The sequence below is a fragment of the Indicator indicator genome, chromosome 8 (assembly GCF_027791375.1).
Source record: "Indicator indicator isolate 239-I01 chromosome 8, UM_Iind_1.1, whole genome shotgun sequence".
In the NCBI taxonomy this organism is placed as follows: domain Eukaryota; kingdom Metazoa; phylum Chordata; class Aves; order Piciformes; family Indicatoridae; genus Indicator; species Indicator indicator.
In genome coordinates this window covers 17,642,544-17,664,568 of record NC_072017.1, presented here as the reverse complement: position 1 = coordinate 17,664,568, position 22,025 = coordinate 17,642,544, and the positions used below count along the sequence as shown (strand labels likewise).

Genomic DNA, 22,025 nt, shown 5'->3' with positions numbered 1-22,025 from the left:
AGTGTTTTAATTTCTACCTTTCTTTCAGTCCTGTATATCAGCGGCTTTCAGAAGTCCAGATATTTTCCTTTGCAACATACATTCTGGTCCTGGTTTAGAGTCAGGATGTATGTACTTAGTTGTGATTCTTATAAACATACACTGACCTTTTTTTTCTTTAATGATGACATCTCCATCATTAATGCAAAAAGGCTAAATAGAGAAAAGAACTGAAAGTGGTATACTAGAGATATATGATGACTGATAGAGAGGAAATCTCGCTTTAAACTTTCAACAAATTTCATGATAGTGCACCAAAACTGCACATTCTGCAAAATTCTATTGCAACATAGCTCTTGAATAGAAGTTGACAGACAAAAAGGGTAGATACATAAACATTACTAGGTGCAGAATGACATCTTTTTCTGGACAGTGATAGCTTTTAGGAGCACAAGTAAGTTTGAACTGGTCAGCAGCATGGGGTACATTCCCTTCCTGTTTTCATAATGTCTGAATTAGGTAGTGGCATGGAAAACAGATTGACTGTTCTGAAGCTCTCCGTTTTATCAAGTGATTTGGGTGTCTCCCAGTTCCAGCCTCATGGGAGGAGTTGTTTTCAGTTGTTTTATAGTTTACCCACTATAAATTTAAAAACTGAACTCATCATGTAGTTGGAGTTGCCTTTTTTGAGTATAACTCACTATGTAAAATAGTTACTGTATATTCATTTTTACACTGTACCTGTAGGTAGGTATCATTTTCTGTTTGTTTTTACCTGTGTGGTAAACTTGACTGCATCTGGCTTAGTCTAATAAAGCTACTGACTGCTACATTATAGTCTCCTGTATCTGTTTATAGCTTTTGAGGATTTGTCCTAGATACACACAAATGCTATGAAATTAAAGTATCTTCTTTCCTAAGGGATATAGTTTTAATAATCCAGTTTGCAGACATATGCTGTGTTTTTTTCCTTTTCAACTGGGATCACAACTTTCCTCATGCTACAGTTTTCCAATGTATGGTGATTATTAAATAAAGGCAGAATTTTGGAAGAAATTTATTACTTTGTTTTCAGAACTGTACATATATATGTGATGAACAGATACAGCTAGCCTGGACCTAATGTCCAGCAGACTCTTTTCTCTGTTATTTCTTTCCTTTCCCCAGATAACTTTCTTAAATCTAAAAATTCATTAAAGCCAACTCAAAATACAGTTTTCTTATGTGAGTGATGAAAGTAAGCACAGACTGGAATGGCTCTGACCACCTTACTGCAATTCTGTTGTTTTGCTATAATAATTCTTCAAACTGCTTTAGGCTATTACTTGGTAAACATAATTAACTTAATTTCAGTAATTGAAATTGCATTCTAGATGAAAAATGTCCAAGAGAATACAATCTTGCTCCGCTTCTTTCTCTCTAGAGAGAAACATGACCTAGTATGGGCTGTGAAGCATGTCAATCCACTTGAAGAGATCTCCAGTTAGGAGAGCTGCAAAGCTTGCTCCTAATCACAGCAGAGCTGCTGGTGGCTTTTTACTTTTTCAGCCGCCAGAAAAGCAGGGCTGACGGCATAGATACCAGATTTTCTCCTTCCCCACCTGCTTTCATGCTGCACTCTTCATATGCAACCTTCTACCCAGAAAAGTACAGGAGGCCAGTGTTGAGGAACAGGTGGGATGGGGTGTTTGTTCACACTTGATGTGGCTGTACTTATTTCTTAACCACCACCTTCTCCAGTAATAGGAAATTAAAACAGAGCATAAAGGTTGTAAACACTTGTAAAGACTGGCTCATAAGAGCCCTGCCTGTCCTTTATGAGAAATCCTCTTTCATCAGAAGAGAGTTACAGCTGCATAAAACCTTGTATATGTTACATCTTGCAGAGAGGGACAGTTGCAATGCTTGGGAAATGTTCTTTTCTTTATAATTCTTTGTATGAAGTCAGTTGGGAGCAGTCTTTTTGCTGTATGACAGCATCCCTTCCTTCTGTACCTCTTCTGCACACAGCCATGTTTGGCTGTAGAGAAATGTATGGAGAGATGTGCTGAATTCTGCTCAAAGTACAGTGGGAACAGTAATAAGAAGATGACACTAAGCTAATTGCGTGCTGCTAGTTCTGGTCTTTGCAGTGGAGACCTCCAGTGCAAGCTAGAGTCCAAGAAGTGTTGCAAAAGCTTCTACAGTAGTGTCAGTGTCCAGGCCATGCTGCTGCATGTGTTTGTTTTTTTTTTCCCTTCCAGTTTTTCTTGTGTTCCTTGATAGAGAAATTTTATTTTAGCTGGAAGGGAAAGGAAATTAGAATTCATAATACCAGTTTTTCTGAGGCTCCCTACAATTAAGGTTATGTATATAGGTCTTCAACAGCTACTTGTTATGTGTTTAGGTACCAACTTTATTGCTTTCTTAAAGCTCAATATCTCAGCTGGTGCAGCTTGCTTTTGTAGCCTATGCACCTGTAAAGAGTGACTGCAAGGTAAACACCAGTGTTGCTGGTAGTGTTTAAAGGCTTTGTATAGCTCTTGCATTTACTTATTCTTTATTGCTTTTAATTCCCACTGATGCAGCTTCTCAAATGATAAATAAAAGGGAAGTAATGAGCATAGGCAGGTAGCAGTACTTTTAACTTCTTTAACTGCTTACTGTGTGAAGCATTAATCAGTGCTTGTGTTAGAGCTGAGAGCCCCACATTAGTAGTATTACAGTACAGGGAACGCATAGGCAGCTGCTTTAGGGAGGACTTCTGATACCAATTTCCTAGTTCTTAAACTGGCATCCACAAGTTGAGGGGGAAAAAAACCTGCTTTCCTCCTCTTCCCCCCACCCCTCTCCCTTCCCTTGTAATTTGCAATGCCTAAGTTCATTTTGAAGAAATGATGTGTCTTTGAAAAACATCAGTTGGTGCTTTAATCATGCACTCAGAGATGAGAGAAGAACCCAAACAAGGGAAGACCAGATTGGTGGTTCTAATAATTTGAAAAGTAAAATACACGTTTTTAAGCAAACAATCAAAACAAGAGTACAGCAAGGCTGTTGACAGATACCATAAATACATGTTCTAGGTCAACAAAATTTAACACTGGCCAAACTATTTCTAACTGTAAAAGTATCAGGATTTTATATTGTCATGCAGGCTTTTTAGTTTAGGAAGAAGGAAAAATTCAGTTATCCTCTGGGAAATAGCACTTGCTGTGAAGCCTGGCGCTGTTTCAGATAATGGACTGCAAAGTCCTGGGACTTGTGCTGTAGAAAAGCTTTGCACTGTCAGTATGACAGGTTTTTATAGATCCCTGTGAGCCTTACATAGCTGAACATTTGATAACTAAAACATTTGGCTTCTTAAGCAGGAGAGCTGGAAATAACTTCAGGTTTTATGTCTTTAAGACATTCCTGACAGGCCTTCTGTAACATGTACTTGGAATTTGCAGAATAAATAATGGTGTGGTATAAAGATTCTCTTAGTACCACTTCTGCATGACCTCATAACTCTGTTGATTTTATCCTATAAAAATGTATATCACAACTATTATATATTCTATATATATTACATGACATGTTATTCTATTCTCTACAGCATATGTGATAAAATTGTTCTTTCTCTACTTCTGTATTTATGTTTCTTGAAATTTTTGTAACGCACAAGGATTTACAAAAGAAATTGTAAATATGTGTGGAAAAGGAGAAAAAGATACTTAAAACTTTCAGTTGAGGAAACATGCTCTTGTATAGAGGTGAAGAGGAGAGATAATAAGAGTATTAAAGATAATGGCTTCAGAAGACTGTTCGTTGGTGGAATTGCTGAATTTTCAAGTTTGGAAACTTCAATTCTGAAGCTAACCATTTCCATTTTGATTATTTATATGTAGCTTTGTTTAAACTAGAAAAAACTCTTGTTGTTGGCAAAAATCTAAAGTATACAGAATTTAAGTTGCAGCAAATTCCACATTTTCATGTGGGGCATAGAAAATCATGTAGCTGACACAGGCTGATGGCCTGTTCTGCTGAAAGGAACATCCTCCTTCTACCTTTACATGTCCCCTCTCCCATTAGATAGCATAGTCGTGGCATCTAGCGGCCCCTTGAAGCTGGTACAAACTAGTGCATAGATGCCTTAGCTGTAGCTTTAGGTGGCTTATTTTGGTTGCTGCCTGGGAGAAACTGAAGCTATAGACATTTTTTTTTTTTTTGAGCCTTTCAGTACAAAATTAGATTTGAAGTGAACACCAGTAGTTAAATCAGCGTAGATTCAAATTTCAAGTACCTGACTGCCAGCCCTTCTGCCTTTGAGTTTTCTCAACAGAATCATCTGTGCAAAAATATTATGCAGCACTAGGATCCTTTTGTCAGTAATGTAGTTTCCAGATGAGTTTTGCAAAGACCAATGTGTAAATACAAATCTGTAACCATTTAAGCAAACCTATCTCCATGCTTACACAGTTACTCATCCCTTCGCTGACTCAAATCCCTCTGGCTAAGGGTTTCCTGTCTCATCACTATAATGAGCCAGAGCTCATTCACTGCAGTTCTGGCCCTCCAATTAGTCTTAATTTCATCAAGAGATTAGCATAAGATTGCTCCCAACTCCAAGTGGGAGGGTGATAATTTTAATATAGTAGGTTTCTGTCTTGGGTGACTGACAGAAAATTTTGTGAGGCAGAAAGTGAGTGAAGAGCAAGGTATAACTGAAAAGTGGTGCCTTCAGCTGTACATACGACATTATCCAGTGAGGAGAAAACCTGTGCTGAAGTGTAGAAACGTCTCTGCCTGGTCAAAATGCAAGCAAAGACCCAAAACCCACTATGTGATGCATTGAAGTCACTGGCAGTTGTCCACCAAACTCCCCTGTGGTGTGGCCAACCAGTTCTTTTTCTTCAGACATGCCAGAGATGAAGCTGTGCCATGGACTCAAGAGAGCTCAGCTCCAAGTCATGATCTCTTCAGGGTTAGTCTTTTTGAACAGTAGTATAAGCAATTGAATTGAAAAGTTCTCTTAAAGGTCTGCAGATATTTTTAAGAAGAGTGGGATTTGGGTTTTAAGAGTGCATAGCTGTTTGGTATTAAACCTCAACAAAATATTTTTTTCTTTGTTATTTGATAGCACACTTGAAAGAGAGGCTGGATGAGTATCTTAAGCAGTGGAACGGCCTTGTAAAGGTATTTCGAAATGAGAGGAGGGAAGGTTTAATCCAAGCTAGGAGCATTGGAGCCCAGAAGGCTAAACTTGGACAGGTAGGAGCCAGTTCATACACAAGTCTGTGATTTTTTTCTATTTTGGAGAGGACAGGTGGTGGTGACTCTTTTCAAATAGATGTGTGGAAGCATAGTATTGTGTTATTGCTACTAATTTTAAGAGATGAATTCTACTCATTTATCCTTGATTTTTTTTTTGTTTGTTTATAATATGACAATACTTCAGTGTAAATAAGCTTAATTAAATCATTGTGATCTCATATGCAGAAACAGAAAGAAATATAAATTACTGTCTTTTTTTTTTAAGGTTTTGGTTTACCTTGATGCACATTGTGAGGTGGGAATTAATTGGTATGCACCACTTATAGCTCCTATTTCTAAGGACAGGTAATGTTCTCCTGTTGTTTCCAGCGTCTGGTCTGTTAGGAAGAAAAAGTCACAGTAACAATCTTTGCTTTTCAAACAGTAGACAATATGTTTTATAGCTAGATTTATCTGTATCAAACTATATGAATATTTGCTGTACGATGATTTTGTTATCTCCCAGTATAAAAGCTATGTAAGAAGGAAGGAAGGTGGTCAGGCAAATAAATCTCCAGATAGTTTATTTTAATGGACGTACTAAATATTTTGCTTAATATAGATTAAATGTAAGACAACAACTGTCATTTGCAATGATCTGAGGGGCCATCATAAAAATGTCCTGACTGAGTAAGGAGCCTAATTAAACAAAATAACTATAAAAAGTGTGATTTTTTGGTAGAGGAAAAGTATCAGTGTTTTGAATTAACAGGGATTTAGAGCCCTAGTGATCTCAAAATTCTCTTTTTCGTCTTTGTTCTTGCAATATGGTCTTACTTGTTTCCTGTGAAGCACTTTGGAGTATTGCCCTTCGCAAACTGAGGCCAGGGCTTGAGCCTGTCTCTGCTATGAGCCTAAGCTCTTGCTGGGAGTCAGTGGTGGGAACACCTGCTCGGCATGCATGGGATCTGAGAAGTGGCAGAGGAAAGCAGATCCCCAGGGGCTTAGTTTCTTCCACCTGTTCCAGCTGCTATTGCTGCCTACTACCACACTTTTAGCTTGTGTGGTTAAGGAGTATGTGTGTATAGGAAACCATGTGCTTGTTTAAACTCTTTAATCCCATAAAATAACCACTTAATCATAAAAGCTATTCGTTAACCTGTCATTCTACCAGAACTTTCTTGAAGAGGTGGTTTTTGTGTGTTTTAAAGGCTGCAACTCAATTTGAAGACTGTGTTTGAGGCAGGATACTAGAGAGAAGATGGAAATGGTTGTGAGCTTCCATCAAGTGTGCATTACTCTTTTAAAGAGAAAGTTTGGAGAGAACAGGCAGCTTTAGAGGCACCCTCCACCACCACCTGCACAAGCAGTTACTGGAGCACCAGTGATGCCAAAGCACATGGTGCTGGAGGGCAGTGCTCAACAGCCTTCTTCCAAAACTGGCACACCCTGGGTGCAGCATGCTGCTATTTCTGCCTCAGAGAAGACCATGGCATTAGCATTTCTCTTCCCCTCTCTTATTTTTCTATCTCGTAGGATATGACTTCAAGCTTGAAGCATTTCCATTTTTTAGTCATTGGGAAACTCATTTGAAAAATTTGGGGAGGATAACAAGATAATGTCTTGGTGAATATTTTATGTGATGGATCACAATTAGGAGCATGTTGAAAATCAAACAGGAAGAATTCTACTGAAGGCTGCTGCTGGAAGAGCACTAGTAACCTTTTTTTTTTCCTCTTTCTTTTTTTATCCCTAGAGGTTGGATTTTCAGGGCAATTGAATAGGGTATAGAATAGTGAAAATCCATGTTTGCACTAGTAAAAGCTAAGAACTTACCATACTTGTTGACAGCTAAGATCTGGTAGGAACAGATATGAGAGGAAGTAATAATACTATGAGAACCCTGGCCCTCTAAGGGCTCCTTTTGCCTCCATCAGTGCTTTATTAGAAGACCAGTGTCAAGAAGTCATACATTAAAAAAAAAGTACTCATAAACTAATTAAGACATCAGCAACCCAGACATAACTTTTCTGCTTTCAGAACCTCTTAAAACAACATGGACTATGTATTTTTTTCTAATGAAGTTTAATTTTTTTACAAATAAGTTTAAAAGTGGCTTTTCATATGAACTGCTCTTTAAGCCTAATAATAAATGGTGTAACATTCAGATTAGACAGATTACTCTTCTGAAATTGTATTTTGCTCTTTCTTTCCTTTCTATAAATGTTTCAGAACTACATGTACTGTGCCTCTAATAGATTACATAGATGGGAATGATTATTCCATTGAGCCACAACAAGGTGGGGATGAAGATGGTTTTGCCAGAGGGGCCTGGGACTGGAGTTTGCTGTGGAAACGAATTCCGTTAAGCCACAAGGAAAAGTCCAAACGAAAACATAAAACTGAGCCTTATCGGTAAAGAGAGCTGTTTACATACTGTGACTCGCAATGAATAATTGTCTAAACCCTTTCATTTTTCCCTCCCCACTCTTTTCCCATGAACTATGGTCGGTGCACGTGTGCCACGTGGGTCCTTGCACATAACCGCATCTGCCCTGCCACCATCCGCCACACTACAGAACCACGTGCACTGTGCCGCTTATAGATGTCATAGATGGCAACACTTATAAGATTGTACCACAAGGGGGTGGTGACGAAGATGGGTTTGCTAGAGGAGCGTGGGATTGGAGTATGCTTTGGAAGAGGGTTCCCTTGACCAAGCGAGAGAAGGAAAGCAGAAAGACAAAAACTGAACCGTATCGGTAATCACTAAATCACTTAACCCGTTTCTTGTTTTTCCCAAAGTCAACATTGATCCACTAAAACTTGCATGTACTTTTAGCCTGAAAACCTTCGTGTTTCTGACCACACCAGCTGCTTTGTTTGATCAGACCTGTTTGCCACAACTCACTATTTGCTCAAAATATCTTTGCTACCTCGTGTTGCCTCTCCATTCCTGCTCTTGTGTGGTTAAGAGTGCACATTAGAATGACAGGGGTTTGTTTGGCAAAATAAAATATTGTACGACTTTGATTCCAAAGAAAACTTTATTTACCTATGACAGTTTTTTTTAAAAGTAGTGTTGGAAACAACAATGCTTATTTAACCATATGATTTGAAATAACGAGCATGCTGTAAGTATTTATAATACCTGGTAATGCATACAATCTATAGTCTGTTGTCATGGCTTGATGCATGCATACAGTATGCCTGTGCATCCAAAAAATGCCTTTTGCCGCATTTCTCCCACTTGCTTCATAATAAATCACATCTGACAAAGCAGCATACATTTTAAGAATCTTGACTAGATATTTTCTAAGGTCTCAGTATGTTAGGGGATTTGAATTTAATACGCATAGATAAAACCACCACCTTATTTTCTGGGAAAGCTCCAATAACTTTTGCAGAAGTCTCACCTTTTTCTTACACTTTACATGGGGTGTGTTTCTTCTCGGCTAATAGAAACCAGCTAGAAACTATAGCTTAGGGTTTCTGGATAGCTTTTCAAGACTGGGAGACTGGTTCTGTTGTCTTTTATTGCTATCCCCTTTACACTTAACTAATTGTGTTACTACATTCAAAAGCAATCCTCACACCTTCAGAATCTACTGTCTACTATTGCTTGTGTATTTCATCTAAACATTGTAGGAACCAATGTTGGTAATTCCCTATCCTCACCCATGATTGTTTCCTACTAAAATGGCAACATATGCAAGGAAGTTATGAAGCTTTGATCTGTTTTGTAGACAGTATAACTAATACCATTTTCTGACGAGGCTGTCCACATAGGAACTTTAATATTTGCTTAGAGGGGGATAAACTATTTCAAACATCGCTGTTATGTTTTGTGTTCACCATCCAAACAGGTCTTAAAATCCTTTAAAACTGTTCCCAGAAACAAAGAACATATGTTCTCAGAATGGTTTAAAAGATTATTTTCAGTAATACTTTCAGAGTTACAATACTTCTTTTAAACAGAGACATACCCTGCATCTGTTTATGTCCAGGCTGTATGCATTTTGTTCCAGCAATACTAAGGCAAGCAAGACCAAATAAAATTCTCTCTGAAACCATAGCCATTCAGGCTTCGTTTAAAAATAAAACCAAACAAACAACTAATAAAAAATAAAATAAATAATTAAAAAGCCCCCCCTTAACAGCTTAAAGCGCAGAAGCAAACTTCTTGTAATCTGAGAGTTGCCCCAGGACTGAATCCTGCTTTCACAGTATTATGCTTACCTCTCACTGAGCTTATGTGGATTTTACTGTGTTCTTTAACACACTTGACAGTGTGTTGGAGTCCAAAACCAAACTTCATCATCTGAGGTCTTGACACTTAGCAAGTCTTTATGGTGCTGAGGAAAAACAAAACACAGGAAAGCCATAGAGCTATGCTGTGCAACATATTTCTCTCTGCTGTGCTCTCTGACTTCCTTTGAACTTCTGTGGTGCAGAAGCAATGTTGGAGGAAAATACAGTAGGCAGACAAGTAGAAGGGGACATTTAGGAGTAACTCAGCATCTGAGGTGGTAATTTGGGGAGCAACTAAACTGGTAACCATTATACTTAATTCATCTGGTATACCCAGAAACTCTAGTTTTGTTGTCACCCTGCCCCTGCTATGCAGAGGGCGTATGTATAAACCTGACAGGTTACGTAAGCAATTCTCCCCCAAACATACCTGTGCAGAAGGGAAATACATGATCATTGTTGTTAAAAGGAGTACCATCATCTTTAAAAATCTAATGGAATTAAGAGACTGAGTAGTGGCTCTAGAAATGACCCATCTCTCAATTACTTGTTCATGAGGGAATGCTTCACTTGCGTTGTACTTGGCTCACCACAATGATCTGTCTGTAGGATCCTTCTCCTCTTAGTATTGCTGAAGCCAGAAAAAAAAAAATCACTTTACCAGCTTTTTTTCTTTAATTGCAAACTTAGCACTGACTCCAGCTTGTATCCATTAGGGGGTTTATGCATTTATTGATCCTTATCTGAAAAATGCTTGGTATGTGCGTGGTAAATGGCTTATCATATCCTACTCTGTTTCAGTGTGAGAAAGATACCAAAGAATTTTGGTTAGAGCCAGCCTGTAAAATACTCTAAACCAAACTATGATGTCTTTCTGACACATTAAAATTTGGTAATTGAACCTTAGCATACATGGAGGGATTTATAAAGCCATTTGGAAAAAAAACAAACAAAAAAATCCACACAACAAAACAGTAAGAAAATCCCTAAACCAAAATGGAAACCTTGTGCAACTTGACCCAGGCCCTCTTAAAAATTTCAGAGTGCATTAGAAGTGCCTCATATGGCAGTGATAGAAAAAGAGCCAGAGGAGGAAGATAGAAAGGTATAATTTAGCTGGAAAAACTCCATTTCTTGTTTAATAAACAGTAAGTTTCAATGTGGCAGCTCCTCAGAATGTAAAGCAAAGTCTGCTCTGCAGTCTCATTTGTTATTTTAAAGATGTGAACAACTTTCAAGAGAGAAAGAAATGTTACACTGATTCTCACCTTTTTTTATTTCACTGGAAGCATGCTGTCTGGCTTTTTTTTATAGAGAAAAACAGTAAAAAATGAGACCACTAAAAATTACACAGATGTTGCTTCAGAAAATTGCTGGAAGCTGATCACAAAGCTTTATGATTTTTCAGCATATTGCCATTTGTCTGATCTTTATACATTAACAGTGGATTATTTCTTTAATGCTTTCTCCAAGTGCTATGTTTTGGCAAATGGAGTTACACTGTTTTCCTCTTTCAGGTCCCCTGCAATGGCTGGTGGATTGTTTGCCATTGAACGTGATTTCTTCTTTGAACTGGGTCTGTATGATCCAGGGCTTCAGATTTGGGGTGGTGAAAATTTTGAAATTTCTTACAAGGTAAAACCAAAAATTGAAAACAACTTCAGTTTAGTAGATCATTCTCCCCAAAGACTGCTCTTTGGGAGTTCAGACAGACCTATGTCTGATTATACCACCTCTGCCTTACAAAGCCCAGAAGGTTTTGTTGTGAGAGCATGTTGTGGTAGAGATGCATGTTCTCAATTTTTCCTCATGGGTTGTAGTACAGAAGTGTTTAGAGGTGGCCTAGTGCTGAGACCCATATGCTGAGTAATCCAGATTTTGTGAATGGTTTGGGATCACACACACCCCTAAATATATAATCTGAAACCAGCCTGGCAAATTTGACAGGCGGAAAATAAGTATTCTCATGGTGAGTATAGAAAAATATTTTTAATGGAAGTTATTGTAGAGGACAAGTAGCACTCAGTTTATACACAGATGTCTGTAAAGTATATAACAATGCAACAAAAAGTCATCTGCCCTACCATTTTTATGGGTGAAAAATGATCTCATTGACTTTAAAAATTTAAAAATGATCTCATTGACTTTTCAAAAACTTCCTTACAGGAGAAGTCTTCATAATGTAAATGCTAACTGCATCATTTGTAATCACTACAGAAGACTTGGTTTCACTCCTAGGCATATTCATGCTCTTCAGCTAGCAGGAAACATAAGATGATAATCATAAGCTTCTTGTAGCTTTGGTATTCATAATGACACAAGTGGTAGACAGCAGGAATCTGTCCCAGTTAGCAAACATAAGTGGAGACATGCAGTATTCTCAGCAGCTCTCTTTGAAATTGTAGTTGAATTTTACTGGAAGTACTTCAAGAGCTCCCCTAGATACTTCTGCTTTTCATGATTTTGAGAGCACTTTATGGATTGTAAATCCTTATGCAAAAGGTAGTTATTGAGGTTGTTACACATACAGAGTCTCTATCCTGCTAACTCTCCATCTTTCTTGGAGCTAAATCATGATCGAAATTACATAGAGTAGTTCTGTAATTGAAATGCTGATTATATAGAGACCTCCTAATTGGTTTAGTGTATATCACAACTAATTTTGAGAACTAAATCACATTTATGAGTCTTGCATGCTGACTCCTAGTCTGCAAATATAATGGTCCTCCATAGCTGATGGGTTTCTTTGATGAAAATTAATTGGTTTGATATGATGATGCCATGAAGGAAGTAAACTATTCTGCCCCTATTTCCTAATGCTGTTAAGTCATACTCCTAATCTGTAACTCAAACTAATTCGGAACATCCTCAAAGTTACCTTCAATTTGGATTTGATGCTATGTTTCAAACTCATGAAAACTGAGCATGCTGAGATGTAGGTACAGGGATTTTTTTCTACATAAATGGATTATTCAAGGACATGTGGGAGGGGCAGAATTTCAGAAAGGTAATACATGTTACTCAATTTTTATTTTCAACTCCTGCAGTTAAAGGAAAAATGTGTTTGTACTTAGAACTCAGTGCAGCCCTTCATTTCAGAGACCTATTATGTTTGTGCTTACATGTGAAGTGAGAACATAAATATGTATCACACAGTGGGTATAGTAAGGAAAGTATTTGACATTTCTTCCATAATTTATTACCTATTTGTCTGTCTTAATTTTCTATGCATATATGTTAATAACCTTTGCTTCAATTTGTAGATCTGGCAGTGTGGGGGAAAACTGTTGTTTGTTCCCTGTTCTCGTGTTGGACACATTTATCGTCTCCAGGGTTGGCAAGGAAATCCACCCCCTGTGTATGTTGGGTCTTCTCCCACATTAAAGGTACTGTTTTGCTGCAGTCTTGAAGGTGTTTTTTGATTTGTGCCTTTTTTTATAACAAAAGTTTAAAATTTAAAAAAATTATTAGCAATTTGAAGAGCACTTTATCCAAAGCTATTTATTGTCTAAAGCTGAGATGGTTATCCCCACAGCGGGGAAATCTTTGTGCCTATCTCACTGTTAGTAAGATTAGAGATTTCTGGAACCCATTTTGTTGCTCCATCCCTCCCCATCTTTGAGATATGAATGACATTTCTGATTGCATACTCTCAGCACCCCAAGCTGCACTGTGCCCAGCTGAAGTACAAATAACTCTAGTAACTACAGCGTGCTCCTGGAAATAGTGGTCATGAGTTTGAAATCCCCCTTTGGCTTGATAGGGTGTGATTCTAGGCTGAGTTACCACATACTGTAGTCTGTCGTAATGGTAGAAGAGTAACCTGACACCCCAAAAAAGAGGTCTATATTGTAATGTGACTTGATTAACATTTTGATCAAACAAGCATTAGAACCATACAATGGAGAGAAGGAGGAAATGAGCATAGCTGGGGATAGAGACAGACCAATGGGAGACAGGATAGCAAATGATAGCTCCTTTGGGTAGGGCAGGCAAGATATTTGTTTGCTGTCTGAAATTACAAAAAACATTTCACTCTTCTAAAAAGCTTATCAGAAGTATTTAGTAAATACGTGAACACCTTACATGAGTCTGCTTTTCTGATTACTGAATACAGCAAAACACTGGTGAGTGTTCTTAAAGCTGCTTCTCTCTACAAGATAGGATGTAGGAATAGCTTTTGTCCTCTTCAGGCACCCTGCTATCCCCATAGGAACATGTTTGTTTTATAGCTTTGTTCGATTTATGCTGAATGTGGATTAAGGTGAAACAGTATTTTGTGCCTTTAGTCAGATCTATTAAGATTGTTTTAACACTATGTCAGAAATGCTAGAAGAACTGTACAAGGTGAGGTGTGCATCTAGAACATGTATAGGTACTTTAGAGATAAGAGCCGTCAAAGAAACTGAGAAGAAAGATGAGAGGGGGAGGCTTATTCACCGGACCAGCTTTCCATTTTTCCCCTTCTCAAAGCAGCAATAAACTACTTAAGATAAAATCTCCTTGGTGTGTCACAGCTGACTCGTTTAAGATTTAATTTTTTCATCCTTGGTGAACTAATGCATATCATTCCCTGTTTTAAAAGTATAGAAGATGAATAGAAACTCTAAATTGCAGTTCTGATGCACCACAGCAGGTGAGGGCAACATTTTATTGCACCTGTAACTGAAGAGTCTTTATTTTCAAATAAGCATTCGCTAAACTTAGAAGGATTTTGTACTGTCATTAAGCAAATCAGTTTATTGTGGTGGCTTTAGTCCTCAACTGTCATTTGAAAATAATATGCATGTGCCTTGTATAATCTGTTGAATGTGTCAAATTATTAGTGCTATATAATAATTCCAGCAATGTCATTGTTTCTCACAGAACTATGTCAGAGTTGTAGAAGTGTGGTGGGACGAATACAAAGATTACTTCTATGCCAGTCGGCCAGAGACAAAAGCGCTGCCCTATGGAGATATATCTGAGCTGAAGAAATTCCGTGAGGATCACAACTGCAAAAGTTTCAAGTGGTTTATGGAAGAAATAGCATATGATATACCATCATATTATCCCTTACCACCTAAAAACGTAGACTGGGGAGAGGTAAGTGCAGTACATAACCTGTATTTGTCTAGGAGCTTTTTTTTTTTTTTTTTTTTTTTAATGCACAGAAATTGGAAGTTCAAAAGGAAGTGATTGTTACTTGACATAAGTCTCAGAACAGGCTTTTTGATTATTCAATTACTGCTATACTAGGATGTATGATAGCAGGAAAAAAGTTATAGAGGGATAACCCTAGGGAAAAATTGTAGTGTAAAAGTGTGTGACGTTTTGGGGTTTTGTTGTGGGTTTTTTTAATTAGCTCCATAGATCCTTGAAGGATGATTTTTAACATTGTCTTTGGCTATGTCTACAGCCTTTTTTTCCTCAATTGGAGTTTAGGGTGGTTTATGGTTTGTTTTTTTTGTTTTGCTTTTTGGTTTGGTTTGGGTTTTTTTAATAAAAAATGCAAATCCTGTGTGTATAGGAGGATTGTTGGGGATTAATAGGTGAAAATCTTTCTCTATGAAGGCCTAGAGAATAGATTATTAAATCCAGGTGGAGTACATTCTGCCTATGTTTGCTAGCCTGGGATATACTCATACAGTTACAGCCTCAGTAAATACCTTATTTGCATGTAATAATTTTATATGATTCCTTAACAGTCATGTCCAGCGTGAGCATATATGAGCATGATTTTGCTAAATTAATAACGTGGTTTCAAATTTAACATTTTCTTGTGGTTGACAGACAGCATATTGCCCTGTGAGGCAGGACACTTCACTCAACCTTTGAGCATTAGCTCACAGGTGGGGGAGCTATTACTGCAGGTCTTCTGCCTGTGTTCAATTTTGTTGTGTTGGTTCCAGGCCTACCTTGTCTCCTATTAGTTTCACTTCTGCTGAGTGTGGAGGCAAAATCAGAAAATTATCTCACTATCAGAGGAAGGTGCCTATGTCCTGCCAAATTTAACCCTCTTTCCCAAGTTACAGTGGATCTGGTTTTGTAACTTCAAAAGAACATTAGAAAGTACAGATCTATGCTGTTTCCTGTGGCCAAGAAAGCATCATCTCTAATTTGTCTGAGAAATTAGTGATACAGAGTGTGTGCATGGTGGAAGGAAGATGTAAATAATCTTATATCTGCTGGACCAGGTGAACAATGCCACCTTCGTTTCCTACCTAAAAGCTGGCACAAGGCATCAGTTACTACATTAACCTTAGAGCTGTTTGGAATCTATGTAAAGGGTTACGAGGGCACATTATATACTACTATTTACTGAGATGAAGGTATCTGAAGAGAATAAAATAATAATGGCCACCTTGTGGGAATCATAGAATTGTTAAGGTTAGAAGGGACCTCAAAGATCATCTAGTTCCAACCCCTTGCCATGGGCAGGGACACCTCACACTAGATCAAGTTGCTCAGATCCACATCCAGCCTGGCCTTAAAAATCTCCAGGGATGAGGCTTCTACCACCTTCCTGGGCAACCTGTTCCAATGTCTCACCACCCTCATGGTGAAGAATGTCTTCCTAACATCCAGTCTGAATCTACCCATTTCTGGTTTTGTTCCATTCCCCCTAGTCCTATCATTACCTGACACCTAAAAAGTCCCTCACCAGTTTTCTTGTAGGCCCCTTCAAATACTGGAAGACGACAGTAAGGTCTCCTTGGAGCCTTCTCTTCTCCAGACTGAACAGCCCCAACTCTCTCAGTCTGTCGTCATAGCATAGGTGCTCCAGCCTTGTCCCTGGTAAGAGAGCAGCACTGGGAAAGTCAGAAGTTCAGAGACATCTCTGAAGTTTTCTTTATTCCTCTTCACTGGCTGCTAGTGACGATCCTACATCTGAGAAATTCCTCTCCTTCATTTGTAACACCACGTTAGTTGTATCTCCAAACCATCAGGAATGAAAGGATGGGATTTATCTTCCCTAACACTCTCCGGAAGTCAGGTCTGAGCTTAGTCCTCCAGACTCTTTTCTACCATGACAAAGGAGAAAGAGGCTCTGGCAAAGAAAATAGGTCTGGAAACCATGTTATGTGTAATGAAGTCTTCATAAAGTTCTTTGGCCCTTCTGAGAAGGGAATAAGATAATGAGCAGCTGAGGCGTGCTTTCTGACAGGAGTTGTGTTCTATTTATCCCTACACCTGACCCTCATCAAATTTTGGTTTTTTTTCTCTTGTAGTTGCTGCTGCAGAGGGCACATCTGAGCAGCAGGGTCAGTGGGCTGTGCTTGGTTCCAGTTAATAACTGCCATACATAGCTTCTCTGCATCCTGTTTCTCTTCATCCACAAGATGAGAGCGACTTTGCTGAGCTCTTCATTTATTTATGGAGACGTGGAAGCCTGAACATGCTTTGATAGGCGATTGAATAAATTAAAATACTTGAAAGTCCTACATTTTGGTGTCATTAATTTAGATTTTTGCAAGTCTAGCTTTATCAGTGTACTCTAAATCGCATAAGAGCCTGCAAATTAGCAAGGGCAACTTGAAGCTCTGTCTCCCAGAACATCAGTAATTAAATTTCATACACAGGTTTGTCTTGCATCTCTCTGTCAGATATCTGTTTCTGGTCTGAAAGATAAGTGGGAATTCTCTGAACTCTTTCATGCTTATATTTGCCTTGACACTAAGTTAGAGTGCCACTCTTTTGTCCAGATCAGAGGCTTTGAGACAGCGTACTGCATCGACAGCATGGGGCACACCAACGGTGGCTTCGTTGAGCTTGGGCCGTGCCACAGAATGGGAGGAAATCAGGTAAGGAGCTTGGAGGCAAGTCTGAAGGAGAATCATTTGCAGGCAAATTTTCTCTTAAGCTTGTCTGTAAAGTCACCTAGGTGCCAGCTACAAAGATGAGAATAAGAGTTTTCCCATAAGCATACTGACATTGCTAGAACACAGGAACCTGAAAATGTCATTTCAAACACAAAACAAAATTGAAGGCAAATTCTTCAGTACATCAGGTACATGAGGAAGCAAGAACTGTGTATTAAAGCAGCCATATCACTGCATTAGAATAACTGCAGCTTTTAGCATCGCTGCTGATTCAACATTTATCTTCACTTAATAATTAATCCTTCAGGAAACAACCCCTTTACTAACTTTGGCTAAATTGTTTCTCAAAGTTATTTTGAGAACTTCTAATGGAAGTATAAAACACTTCTATGCAGTAACTCATCTTCCACAGGAGACAAGATAGAATAAAAATTTGTCTCTGCTTCATTTACAAATTAGTTGGTGGAACATAAATAGTAATAGGTGGTTGCAATCCAAGTCACTACTATGTTTGACCTGTGTCTTTGTAAACCTACCCCCACCATCACAGAAACATGCTGTTCTGTCTGTACATCTCCTTTTTCAGATGGAAATTTTTTCAAATTTTGAAGACCTTATTTATGCTGATGTGGACTTGAACCAAACAAGTTTTGTCATGGCAGTCATGAAATCACATGCAGGATGATGCTTTTGAAACTCATATTTGGGTTAGCTCTTCGCAGCTTCTGGAAATGTCTTTTATTTGTATATTTAATTTAAAAAGTTGTCTGAGTTGTCTACTTTTCTGTATATTTTACCCCCCAAAACCCTCTAACAGTTGTTTCACAAGAATTACTTAGGATATCTGTTTGTATCTGGATGTATTAGTTTGATTTCCTCCATCGGAAAAATGCCAAAGTTTTACTGTCTTCACATGAAATTACTGTCCAGGACTAAAGTGCTATGAGAGCTGTTGAAAGACAGTGAATTGTTTGACCAAACACTTTCAGAAGTCTCTATAATAGGAATCCCTTTTCTTTAATTATTTTTGTGATGCTAAGTAAGTCTTTTAGCCTTCTAAATCCTACAATGAAGTTACCCATGAAACTGTGTCGTAATAGTAAAAGTGCATCACATAATGTAAATTAAAAGAACCTTCATGAAAGATAGGTGGAATAACCCAAGTGAATGTTTTGAGTGATGAAATTTTGTTGGTGCTTTCAGTGTTTCTAAAATATTCATTATTTTGAGTCAACTTTTTTTTTTTTTAATCTAAGCTTTTCCGAATCAATGAAGCTAATCAACTCATGCAGTATGATCAGTGCTTAACTAAAGGACCGGATGGATCCAAAATTATGATTACACACTGTAATCAGAATGAATACAAGGATTGGCAATATTTCAAGGTATGCATCAGATGTATAGCAGAAAACAAATTGTAATTTGCATCTTCTCTTTTTTGCACTTTTTTTATTTTACATATATCTGAAAAGCATGATCTCTAGCAAGGCTAAATGAACCAAGCATGGAAAACCAGGCTTGCCAAGAAAACTTCTGCTTGGGAAAGATTCTGTTACTAGCAGTTCTAGTCTTATGTAGCAAGATCCCTAAGGAAAATACCATGGAGCTGCATGTGCTGCACAGCTATGTTATGAGGAAACAGAGCAGATGTCCACTACCAATGATACAGTTTCTAAAAGCTTTCAGTGACATAACCCTCTATGCTTGCATGTTTTCTGTCAAGAAAAGTTTATCTAATGCATGCTGTGAGATTACTGAAATGCTAGGCTGCGTTTAGCAGCTAGAGTTGGTATTAGATCTGACTTTGGGAGGTCTGAATTGAAGTGTTGCTCTATTTAAAGACAGAAAATATTATCAAACCTACATAGGAGCAGGTAAACATAGTGTTACTCTTTACCTTTTTGTGTTGTCTTTGCCTTCTTCAGTATTCCCTTTTTCCTGTTCATTAGCTGTTCTCTAATAACATGCTCTGTTGTGAATTTTGGGTGTGGCACCATTATAATGCTATTGCAAAATCTATGAATTTTTAATGACGACTTGGCTGATACTCATGCAAGGGCTGCTGCAGTCTATTTAGTCTCTACATCTGTAAGGCCTCTATTAATGCCAGTTTTGAAAATGTTACTTTAAAAAAAGTCTAAGGTTTTTCTGTTTGTCTCTTGAAAAATAAGACTGAATAGTCAAAGGGTAATATTATCCTTGTATTATAGCTACACATAACTTGGTTCTATGTTGCCACTGTGTCAATTTATCTTCAGTCTATCTAGCATGTTGCAGATTTATTAATTAATTATCTAGTTACTGTGTTTGTCTGAAATATGTAGGCACAGTTGAGTGGAGCAAAATGTGTTTGTCATCCTTCAAGCCACTCCATTTTCTGATATTTGCATAGAGCTAAGAAATATGAAGCACCATAATGCCATTTTCATCCAGCTTTCTTGTGCCATGTAGAGAGACAAAATTCCTTAAACCTGAAATTTAAAAATTGATCAGCAGTGTTTTGGTGCCTAACAGCTTGTGCTTTAATACTGGAAAAATATGTATCACTTATTAACTCTTCAGCCATTCAGCATGTGTCCCAGCATGCTACTTGGGTCTTCTCAAAGTGTTTCATTGGTGAGCTTAACATCCGTGCTGCTTAAGCATTGAGCAGTAGCAGGGCTTCAGTGTCTGTAAGAAAACATCCAGAAGAGGTCTGGCAGTGGTCTGTGTATTCAGTGGTCTTTTGTTCAGACATCTGTTTATGCCACCAAGCAGAGGACCCCCATGTCTGGCCACACAGCAGGAGCAGGTATTGAGCTGAACCACCATTTGGATATGCACATGCTTCTGGAAGTGATGGGAGAGTACACGGGCCAGGGCTGTGGGTCTCCACCCTGACGACAGTGCCCTGGGCTTGCTTCTCCCCTGTTGCTCTCCAGACTAGATGCAACCAGTCAGCAAGCCAGGGCTTTATCTGGCACAGGGAGTCAGGCCACTTTGCAAATGTGTGAGACTTGGGCAGGGCAGCAGGGGGTCTGTGGAGGGAATCAATGTGCAAGTCTTGGCCTGCATGTGCATTGTGCATGGGCACAATGTCTGCAGTTATTCACACCCTCTTCTCTTGGTTTTTCTAAATCAGGGAGCAAAATTTTTCCCAGCATGGTTAAGTGTTAGTGTTGTGTAGTTGCTTTACGTGAGGAATAACTGAAGGAGGATCTGCCCAGTGAAGGCAGTTCTCATAGAGATGCCCTTTAGAGTTAATCTTTTGGGTTGGTTACAGGATGGATAAAAAGGATGGAAGCATTTCAGACACGGTTTTACTTGTTTTCTTAGCAGTTTGCTGCCTTAGAGAAATGAGAGGCATCCCAAATGGACCTATATGGTTCCAACATTTCATAATATGAAGTCTAGATTTAACAAATAGTAAAACGAATATAGAACTCATCTGTTCTGGGCCCCTGAAACCTGGTTTTGTAGCTATATTGCGTTTGTGGGGGGGGGGAAAAAGATTCAAATTCCAAAGATTAAAAAAAAAACAACAATAACAAAACAAAACAAAAACCCCAACAACACATGTTCCTGATGATTTTGTTTTCCAGAATCTGCACAGATTTACTCACATTCCGTCAGGAAAGTGCTTGGATCGCTCCGAAGTCCTCCATCAAGTTTTCATTTCAGAGTGTGACTCCAGTAAAGCAACGCAAAAATGGGAAATGAACAACATCCTTAGTGTGTAGACAGACAAAACCTACCTACTGACATATTAATTTGTACAGGACTGAAAATAGCCTGGAAACTGCTGCAATTATTAACTTTGTACAGCTGCAAGCCTCCTGGCTTGGATGAAGGACATCATAGATGAACTGTGATTATTACAATAACATTATCATCTGCAGTTAATGTTTACAAAACTGCTTTACCTTAAACTCTGTAGATGTTTACATCTTTTTGTTTTAAGATGTTGGTAAATTAATGTGCTGTTAGCTATGTTTCATAGGAGCATAGTTAAAAGCGTTGTTGTCTTCTTTGGATTACACTCAGGGGTCTGAAGACAGTTTTTCTTACACACACTTGAAAAGGTTGGAGTAACCAGATTTTCACAGAACTTGGTGATTATCAACCTGTTGTATATTTTTATTTAATTTTACATCTTACTAAGCACTGCCACAGGTTATTAGCCAGGGTGGCCTTTTCTCACAGTCATGCTGCTTTTTTGGAAGGTGAATTTCAACATATTTAGTGCCTCTTTCATTTCTCTCTTTCACAATAGCATTCGTTAGAAATTACACAAAGCATTTTTCTGAGCAGTCACCAGTGGTAGGGATCAACCTTACCACCTGGTGTAGTTACTATATCACCGAAGGCAAATTTCTGTTGCCAGTTTGGCTACTCTATTTTGACTAGAAGCTTTGTACGGTGCAAGGAAGAGCTTAGTGTCAAGTTTAGTGCTGATGTGGTACATTTTGATGAAAATAAGCACCATCAGGATTCCAGCTAAGAATTTATAAGCACTAACTTGCTTGTTTAAACCATGCCTTACGTAAAAATAATAAAATAAATTTAAGGAAAGAAATAAAGCTGCACAGTTATTCAAAACTTAGAAAGAATCCAATGCTTCATTTGTGTTGTTATTTTAGGTGGAAATCACTTAGAGGTGAACTAGAAGTTTCAATTGGGGAAAAAAACATCCAGCTTCTTAACACACCTGCATAATTCTTTACATCCATCTACTAGTTTGGATGTCAGGTTTAGATTTGAAAAGAGAAATGGGAATTCTGAAACCGTACTTATGCATACTCA

General features: G+C 38.2%; 1 protein-coding gene across 2 annotated transcripts in view; it reads left to right on the top strand.

Annotated features, from left to right (window-relative positions):
- The window catches only part of GALNT7 (polypeptide N-acetylgalactosaminyltransferase 7), a 62,143-nt gene extending 41,181 nt beyond the window's left edge, over window positions 1-20,962 (top strand). Inside the window, exons 4-12 of one of the 2 annotated variants that reach the window (XM_054383090.1) lie at window positions 5,078-5,208; window positions 5,477-5,556; window positions 7,770-7,952; window positions 10,959-11,076; window positions 12,705-12,827; window positions 14,308-14,526; window positions 17,127-17,225; window positions 18,500-18,628; window positions 20,825-20,962. In XM_054383090.1, the coding sequence (XP_054239065.1) occupies window positions 5,078-5,208; window positions 5,477-5,556; window positions 7,770-7,952; window positions 10,959-11,076; window positions 12,705-12,827; window positions 14,308-14,526; window positions 17,127-17,225; window positions 18,500-18,628; window positions 20,825-20,962 (1,220 nt within the window). Of the gene's footprint in view, window positions 1-5,077; window positions 5,209-5,476; window positions 5,557-7,422; window positions 7,606-7,769; window positions 7,953-10,958; window positions 11,077-12,704; window positions 12,828-14,307; window positions 14,527-17,126; window positions 17,226-18,499; window positions 18,629-20,824 lie in introns of both variants that reach the window. The other variant, XM_054383091.1, reaches the window with a different exon arrangement.
- Window positions 20,963-22,025: the final 1,063 nt, after the last annotated feature.